We start from the raw sequence: 9569 nt of genomic DNA on the forward strand, positions 1-9569 counted from the left end.
TTGGCAAAATACATTCAGTCCTAAATACATTTCAGCAAAATCATTAATATCAATGATAATTAATTGAAGATCAAGCATTGATCCCTATAGCACTCCATTATTTACAGTTGATGACCTGAAATTAGTTAATTCTCTAACCATGCTAATATTGGGACTCTCATAGCACAGTGGTAGTTTTATCCATGCCACAAGAGGTCCACGACATTTATAATTTCTCTGAACAGGATGGTTAGAAAATGTCTCCATGCTAACACAATGGTCTTGTGGTAAAAAAAATGAGGTCTGCAGATGCTGGAGATCAGAGCTGAAAATGTGCTGCTGGTTAAAGCACAGCAGGTCAGGCAGCATCCAAGGAATAGGAAATTCGACGTTTCGGGCATAAGTCCTTCATCAGGAACCAAGGTGAGAAGTCACATGACACCAGGTTATAGTCCAATAGGCTTATCTGAAATCGCATGCTTTCAGAGTGACGTTCCTTCATCAGGTGAACTATCAACTCACTTCACCTGACAAAGGAGCAGGACTCCAAAATCTTGCGATTTCAAAGAAACCTGTCGTACTATGTCCTGTTGCTGTTTGACGTCTGACCTTATTCCCCAGTCCAACAGTGGCACCTCCTCCACATCAATCCTCTTGCGGCACAGTGTCCCTATCAGCTAGGAAGCCCAAGTTCAAGTCCCACCTGCTTCACAGGTGTGGGACAACATTTTGGAAGAGATTGTTTGGAAAATATCCATGCTCATATTATCCACAGCATGAGCTCTTATGTAGAATTATAACCTTTTACGTAAACCCTTATTGAATTTTTTTTGAACGTACAAATACATTACGATAAATATGAATTGTCTTCATCCACCTGCTATTACAGCCTCAAAAAGGTTGTCAAACATAATTTCCCTTTCATAAATCCATGTTGGCTTGATTCTATTATGATGTTTTAAATGTCCTGCTACAAATTCCTTAATAATGGATACCAATATTTTCCCAATTATACACGTTATGCTAACTGACCTACATTTTTCTGCTTCCCTTCATTGATAGAGGTGTTATATATGTGGTATTCCAATCCGCCAGGATCTTTCCTGAAACTGGAAATGGTAGATTACAAACAGTGCATTCATTCTCCTGCTTTTAAGGTCCTTTGATGAAAGCAATTCAGTCAAGTAGACATGCAGTCTATTGTGCCATTAGTTTGCTTGAAACTATTTTCTCCGATAATAGTTGAGCATCAAGCACTGATCTCTGATTATTAAATTATACCCTTCCTTTGATTTTCTGGTACTCTTCAGATTTTTTTTTGTCTTTTACTAACAAGACAGACAAAATACTTGTCAATTTCCTTATTTCCCAATACTGACTTCAGTATCTTCTTCTCAGGGTTTGATGCTTAGTTCTTACACTCTAATTATACTTCTTGCTAATTTACTTTCATCTTCTAATTTTTTCCTTTTAAGTTAAGTTTGACTGCATTCTAAAATTTTCCCTAATTCCTCAACTATTGCAGTTTCATTTTTTCAAGCTTTTTCTTTAAAATTAGTACTATCCTGTAACATAGCGGTTGCTGGAACTATGGACTTCATCAGTAACTTGCTTTTCTTAACTCAACCTAACCTAATTTAACATTTTAATCTTCTAAACCAAGACCATTTTTCACAATATACCAATCTCATCTTTTATTAGCACAACTACCAAACATTCTCTTTTTTCCCTAATCTTCCAAAATGCCAAATATCTTTAATTATTCAGTCCACAGCCTTACTTATTTTGCAGTCACGTCCCTGCAAAGCCCATCATACACATTTATTTCCATTTGTGCTATCAATCTATCAATGTGGTTAGAAATGCAGCAAACATTTGAGATAAAGAGGATTTGATTCTTTTTCCCATTTTCCCTTATTTTAGCCTATTTACTGACATACTGCTTCAGCTCTTTCCTCCTGTCTTGTTCAACATTTTTTTCTTTTTGCTTTTTATTTTGCACTATCAGTGCTGCCACCAACAATTATATTTTTCTCTTTCAGCCAGCAGCCAACACCCAAGTCTATTTGCCCCAACATAATGAAAATGTAACAAAAATGTAACCAAACTGAACACATCATTTTCAATGCAACAAGGATGAAATGAAATTACAATCATTAACTTTTTTTGGATAAAAGAGAAAGGTGGCAACATCACTATTTGTCCATCCTCAAGCTTTTGTCATTATTTTTGACCAACAGAGTCAAAAAACAAAGGAATTACAAGATATCATTTACTTTAAAAGTGAATTAATAAATCAATGCTCAGAAAATGATGTGTAATTCTGCAATTCTCCCTCTTTCTTGCCCCACTTCATAGTCTAAGTAGTATATTATTATTTTGCATATCAGACAAGAATTAGACAAATTCACCTACAAAATGCATCTGCATTCTCCCCATGTCTGTGTGGGTTTCCTCTGAGTGCAGCAATTTCCTCCCACAGTCCAAAGGTGTGCAGCTTATTTGGATAGGCCATACTGTATTACCCATAGTGTCCAAGGATGTATAGGGTGGATGGATTAGCCGTGGGAAATATGATGTTACAGGAAAAGGATAGTGGGTGGGTCTGAGTGGGATGCTCAGCAGAGGGTGGGTGTAGACTCAACTGGTTGAAAGGCCTTCTCCCATTCTGTAGGGATTCTATGATTCAAAAATCTTGTGACCACATTTTTAAAGAGTAAAATGAAAAAAATGTTGGTGATCAAATTAAAATGTTAAACTAACAACATGCACTATAATTTGATCAAAAGAAAGAAAGAATGCAAAATCTTTCATGCTCTTATGACATTGCTAAGTGTTTTGCATCAAATTAAGTCCTGTTGCACTATTGGAAATGATCAGAAACTGTTCAGGACAGGCCAACATTTCTGATATTCAGAAGCAAAAAAAAAATCACAGCCAAAATGTTATGATAGCACTGTCTCAGATGATGGAGCTATGCATTTGTGGCTTTATCTTATGACAAGCTCTACCTTTCAGAGAGATTATAACAATGTCAGGTAGACAGAATAAACAAATTGTAGATATTACTGGTGTATTATGGTAATTTTTCTCATACATATTGGCCCAGGATTTGCAATAGAAATAACTTCTGTTGTTACCATTCACCATTAAGAGTCAATCCGTAAGCAACTTTCAGCATTCATATGCAGTTAAATGCAAAATCAAGTTGCATTCTGCAATGCCAAAGCCCTCATGTTTTGCCATACCTATAACTCAGATTCAAGTATTCAAGCACATTAAAAGCATGGTGTTTCATCAGTTACTTACCTTTTAAAAGGTGCCAAAAAGATAAAGTTTACCCATTCAACAGCAAGTGAATTTTTAATGACATAACTTTAATTACTACCAACTTCCCTCAGGAAATTCGTTTTAATAAATTCTGAAAATGTACAAAAATTAACGATCATTCTTTCACTATTTCATTGTTGTTGGATATTTCAAAAAATGTCTTGTTTAAACTGTTTTTCTCCAATATCCTGTTTCTTTCCCTCTATTTTCCTTCGGTACAGTAGTTTACATTGGCTGAAATATTCTAATTTGTACTTCCTGGTTCACATACTGCAAACTTCAGAACAGCTTCTTCAGCTCATTGGATGAAAAGGCAATCTGTACCTACCCAGACTTCATGTAAAGGTTTCCACTTACTCGACTCAATTACTAAGTTGCTGCTCAAAATGTCTGTGCACAGATGTAAGGATAACAAACAGCAGGCACTGTTTATTTACCAATGACCACAAAATCCAACTTACAGCCCCATATTTAATAAAGTCATAAAGACAAGGTCACAAACTAATACGATGCAGAGTTTTTGAACTTGCATGGAAATCTACCAATACATACCATAACTGCAAGACTATTATAACTGTTCACCCAACACAATGGAAACGTTTCACCAAAGGGAACACCATTTGCCCAACTCCATTGTGTACAGTCACAAGTTGACAAAGTCTAACCCCAGTCACTTTCAAATGCATAGGACCAAAACCATGCAGTCGGAATTTAACCAACCAATTACATGCGACTCAATAATGCTGATAAGCTTCCCACAGCGAGGACCACCTATCGATGAGCAAACCATTACAAACAGCCGTTACATACTGCTCATTACTGAAACAACCTGATTAAATAAAACGCAATCTGGTTAGTTAGTCAATGCTTTTGCAGGTCTGCTCTGTGTAAATTTGTTTGCTACAGGTATAGGAATATCCAGTCAGCAACAGAGCACTGGCCAAGTGTTGAACTTCCATCATTTTAAGGAGATTGCAAGGTTTGTAGCTCAGGTTGAGGTTTACTCGCTGAGCTGTAGGTTTGATATCCAGATGTTTCATTACCTGGCTAGGTAACATCATCAGTGGAGACCTCCAAGTGAAGCAAAGCTGTTGTCTCCTGCTTTCTATTTATATTTTTCTCCTAGATGGGGTTCCTGGGGTTTGTGGTGATGTAATTTCCTGTTTTTTTTCCTGAGGGGTTGATGGATGACATCTAGATCTATGCATTTGTTTATGGCGTTGTGGTTGGAGTGTCAGGCCTCTAGGAATTCTCTGGCATGCCTTTGCTTAGCCTGTCCCAGGATAGATGTGTTGTCCCAGTCGAAATGGTGGTTTTTTTTCATCCGTGTGTAGAGTTACGAGGGAGAGAGGGTCGTGACTTTTTGTGGCTAGCTGGTGTTCGTGTATCCTGGTGGCTAACTTTTTTCCTGTTTGTCCTATGTAGTGTTTGTGGCAGTCCGTGCATGGAATTTTGTAGATGATGTTGGTTTTGTCCATGGGTTGTACTGGGTCTTTTAAGTTTGTTAGTTTCTGTTTGAGAGTGTTGGTGGGTTTGTGTGCTACTAGAATTCCGACCCCTCGGAATCATGTATTCCACCAGGATACACGAACACCAGCTAGCTACAAAAAGACACGACCCTCTCTCCCTCATAGTCTTACACACGGATGAAAACAAAAACCACCATTTCGACTGGGACAACACATCTATCCTGGGACAGGCTAAGCAAAGACATGCCAGAGAATTCCTAGAGGCCACAACGCCATAAACAAACACGCAGATCTAGATACCATCTGTCAACCCCTCAGAAAACGAACAGGAAATGACATCACCACAAACCCCAGGAAACCCCATCCAGGAGAAAGATATAAATAGAAAGCAGGAGGCAATAGCTTCGCTTCACTTGGAGGTCACCACTGATGATGTTACCTAGCCAGGTAATGAAATGTCTGGATATCAAACCTACAGCTCAGCGAGCAAACCTACACCCTAAACTTTTCTCCCTTCCTATAACTATCATCCATCACATTCCTTTGCTCTTGTAAATTCCTCACTGCCCCAACTGTCTCTGCAATTGATCCGATCAATCTGATAGGATGGGCAACCAACAGCATTTATTGCAGATATAATCCTCGGTAACAGCAAAACTCTCCCTAAACTCTCTCACATCCCACAAGAGGAGCATATCACTCTACTAAAGACCATTTCTGCTTCTTCCAATCTACAGACCAAGAAAATAGCTCCATTTTATTCCTTTACAACACTGCTCCAGGTTAAATTAATACTTATGGCTTACATTTTTAAGTTTAATCAAGAGACATATCTCAACACAACATATAAATCAAGAAAGTACCCACTCTACTTACTACTGCAGACTTACTGCAAGGCTACACTTAAAATATTCACTTATCTGTTTCTGTGCTGCAACCTCTCCCAAACAGGTTCCTCCAAGATTAGTTGTGAATTTCACTATTGTTAATTTTCTCAGACGCACTCCAATGTCTAGCAATACATTCACACAGCAAAGGCAGTAACTGTGCAGGTTCACTGCTATATAGAACATAGAACAATACAGTGCAGAACAGACCCTTTGGCCCTCGATGTTGCACCGACCTGTGAACTATTCTCAGCTCATCCCCCTACACTAACCATGTGCTTATCCAAGGATTGTTTAAATCTCCATATTGTGGCTGTGTTGACTACATTGGCAGGCTGAGCATTCCATGTCCTTACCACTCTCGAGTAAAGAACCTGCCACTGACATCTGTCTTAAATCTATCACCCCTTAATTTGTAGTTCTGCCCCCTTGTACAAGCTGGCTTCATCATTCTTGGAAAAAGACTTTCACTGTCTACCCTATCGAATCCTCTGATCATCTTGTCAAGTAGCAGTTTGGGTTTCTTTCTCCCTCTCTCTCCCCCTCACTGACCTCACCATGTGCTTCCTTCGTCTGTTCCTCTCACTTTTAAAAGTGTTGTTTTACCTTTATTTTCCTCCAAAGTTCCAAAACAATGCAACAGGATGTAAAACAGTAATTGCTGCTCCTGGAATTCGAGGAAATCACCTCCAACACCTAAAATACTTCAAAGAAAAAGGAACAGCCTGTTGGAATCAGAAATTTTTCCCATCCTCCATCTTGGATTACCCTTCTTCAAAAAACTCAATCACATTAGGTCTTCCGGCAACTCACCTGTGGCTATCAGTGATGCAAATATCGCAGCAAGGAGCCCAACAACTAGCTTGCCACAAAATTCTAGGGTATACCTGATCAGGTCCTGGGGAATTATCCACCTTTTATCTGTTTTAAGTCACAAATTCTATAACACTGGGGTTCACTTAAGATACTTAACTGAGACATTGCTATCATATTGCTATTTGCAGCAAACTGATACTATTTTACGCACTTCCTTTTTATTCATTTGTGGGATGTGGGCATCACTGGATAGGCCAGCATTTTATTGCCCGTCCCTAGCTGCCCTCGAGAACATGGTGGTGAGCAGCAGTCTACATGCTGTGGGTTGACCCACAATGCCATTAGAAAGAGAATTCCAGGATTTGACGCAGTGACAGTGAAAGAACTGCAATATATTTCCAAATCAGGATGCTGAGTGGCTTGGAGGGGAACTTGAAGGCAGTGTGTCCCCTTATATCTGCCCTTGACTATCCAGATGGAAGTGGTCATTGGTTTGGAAGGCGCTAAGGATTTTTGGTGAATTTCTGCAGTACATCTTATAGATAGTACACACTGCTGCTACTGAGCGTCAGTGGAGGAGAGAGTGGATGCTTGTGGATGTTGTGCCAATCAAGTGGGCTGTTTTGTCCTTTATGGTGTCAAGCTTTAGTTTTGTTGGGGCGGCACTCAGCTAAGCAAGTGAGGAGCATTCAATTACACTCCTGACTTGTAGATGGTGCATAGGCTTTAAGAACTCAGGATGTGAATTACTCGCCGCAGTATTCCTCACTTCTGACCTGCTCTTGCAGCCAGTGTTTATGTGGTGAGTTCAGTTGTTTTTCTGGTGAATGATTAATGTAATTTTCTAAGTTGTCATATATGTCACAAGCAACATTGAATTAATGCTATTGAATTATCCCTAATCATTTTTACATTTTGTTGCAAAATTTAAGGCTGTGAACCGTTTAATAGTAACATTATAAAAGTTAATATGAGATTAATTTCCCATTAAGGTTACATGCACAGTACTTCAATTTTGTAATTTTCCTAGAATTAGTCTAGTAAACAGCATAATGAAAACACTCTAGTTCTATTTTGGTCAATGACCTTCTGCATTAGTGTACTCACTTTCTTTAAAATGCACAAGGAAGACCTTAACTAGAATTCTGTTTTCATGGCACCCAACTCTGAATTACTTGACCAAAAAATTAAATCTTACTTTGAGGGGCAGTCATGGTACAATGTCGATTTCACCAGTTTCCTCATCTCCTCTTCCTCCACCTTATCCTAGATCCAACACTCCAAGTACTCTTGAACTGTCCTACTTGTCCATCTTCCTTCCTGTCGATTCACTCTACCCTCCACTCCTACCTTTCACCATCATCCCCCACTTTCACCTACCAATCGTCTTCCTAGCTACCTTACCCGAGTCCCACCCGTCCCACTCTCATTTCTCTCAACTCCTCCTCCCACCCCCAATGGAGAGCTTACACTCGAAACGTCCACTCTCCTGCTGCGCCTTTCCAGCACCACAATTTTTGACTCTAATCATGGTACAAAACTGACTCTTACCAGCACAGGAAATCAAAATTACCATTGGAGAAAATAACTTCTGATTGAAACACGCAACTGTGTTGCACAACTTATTACGAAATTGCAATATTGTACAATGCCATGCGTGTGAAGTTAAGTAGAATACTGAACATTAAATCGATACAAAGGGTAGCACTGATGGGTCCAATTTGAATAGGAAACTCATCAGTGACAAGGCGTTTTCCCAGTGCCCTCCCAAATGTTACCTGATACCACACACGGTACTGAAGTCCAATACACCGTGGTCGAATTTGTAATTTCACTTCCGCGTCTGCGATTCTCACACCCAGCCATCAGGTGTTCACATCTTTAGGCCGCAGGCAGAACCTTATGGAAGGATCTTCACCACATGCAAAAATGCAACTCGTTGAAACGCAATCAAAACCAGAAATGCAGCAAGTTTCCTCGCACCAGTGCGCCGTGCAACAAGCAGGCTGGGCTGTGTCAAGCGTCAAAACTTACAACCTCGAATGATTTTAGAGTACCGAAAGGCGATTAAGCAAAAATCGGTACACTTTAGAAATTAAACTTTGAAATTCGGGAGATGCAAAAAAAAGGAGTGTGAGAGAGCACTGCCCCTGCTTATCAGTAACTCAGGTGTGGTGGAGTGGGCGAGAGTGAAGCAGTTACCGGGGGGAGGGGTGGGGGGGGACCGCTCTCTTACCAGGTTAAATATGGTCTCCACGATGTCACGATGGGTCACTTCACCGGCTTGCATGAGACTTGACAGCACGGCGAATTTCATTCGGATCCCACGAATAGGTACGGGCGGGTTGAGGCCCAGGGAGACAGCCGCATCGCCGTCCGGTGAGCTCCTGGCGCCGAACGGCTGAGAGGCATGACCCTTGTCCGCCGCTCGCTCCCCCGGTGCCGTGGCAGCCTGGCCTCCCTCGGCGTCCGCGAGCTGCGGACGGTCACCCTCGCTCGACATAGCGATCCACCCCGGGGAGACCTAAAGGGGGGGGGGAAATGAATAGGCAAAAGCAAAAAAAAACAACCCGCCGGCAGACAACTTCAGTCGGGATCCAGGCACAGGCTCGCCTCGGCTCGGGTGGCTCGACACAACCTGCTCGAGCTGGTGTCAGACGCTGCCACTCGCGAGCCTCGAGCTGTCCCCCTCCTCACTCCACCCCACCCCACTCCACCTCCTGGCAAACTCGCAGCTCGCGCCGTGTCGATCGGGCGGGAGGTAGGTTTGAAAAAAACGGCCAGAGGTCTCGCGCACTAACGGCTGGATTCTGTTCCTCGTTCCCCTCGCGCCGCCATGACAGCGTCAAGCGACGAGCTCGAGCTTCCGACAGCGCGCGAGCGCACGCGCGCCGCGCGGCCAGGCTGGACGAGCCCAGTGCGCATGGGCGCGCGGCGCAGGTGTCGGCCCAGGTGCGACAGCGCGGCGCAGGTAGAGGCGGAAGCGTGGCGCTGCTGCTCTGGGGATGGGAGTATGCGAGCAGCGCAGGAGGAAGGTGAGAGGAGTGTTGGACGGGAGACAAACAAGAGGAGTGAGGATGCTCGGGGA

The 9569-nt window shown here is 41.9% G+C and overlaps 1 protein-coding gene across 1 annotated transcript in view; it reads right to left on the reverse strand.

Moving 5' to 3' along the window:
* lrba (LPS-responsive vesicle trafficking, beach and anchor containing) overlaps nt 1-9356 on the reverse strand; it is an 866835-nt gene extending 857479 nt beyond the window's left edge. The window contains exons 1-2 of the mRNA XM_060827381.1: nt 9283-9356; nt 8718-9005 (exon numbers count right to left, since the gene is read on the reverse strand). Of these exons, the coding sequence (XP_060683364.1) occupies nt 8718-8984 (267 nt within the window). The 5' untranslated portion in view covers nt 8985-9005; nt 9283-9356. The remainder of the gene's footprint in view (nt 1-8717; nt 9006-9282) is intronic.
* Between the last annotated feature and the right edge of the window lie 213 nt (nt 9357-9569).

The sequence above is a fragment of the Hemiscyllium ocellatum genome, chromosome 1 (genome assembly GCF_020745735.1).
Source record: "Hemiscyllium ocellatum isolate sHemOce1 chromosome 1, sHemOce1.pat.X.cur, whole genome shotgun sequence".
NCBI classification, from domain to species: Eukaryota; Metazoa; Chordata; class Chondrichthyes; order Orectolobiformes; family Hemiscylliidae; genus Hemiscyllium; species Hemiscyllium ocellatum.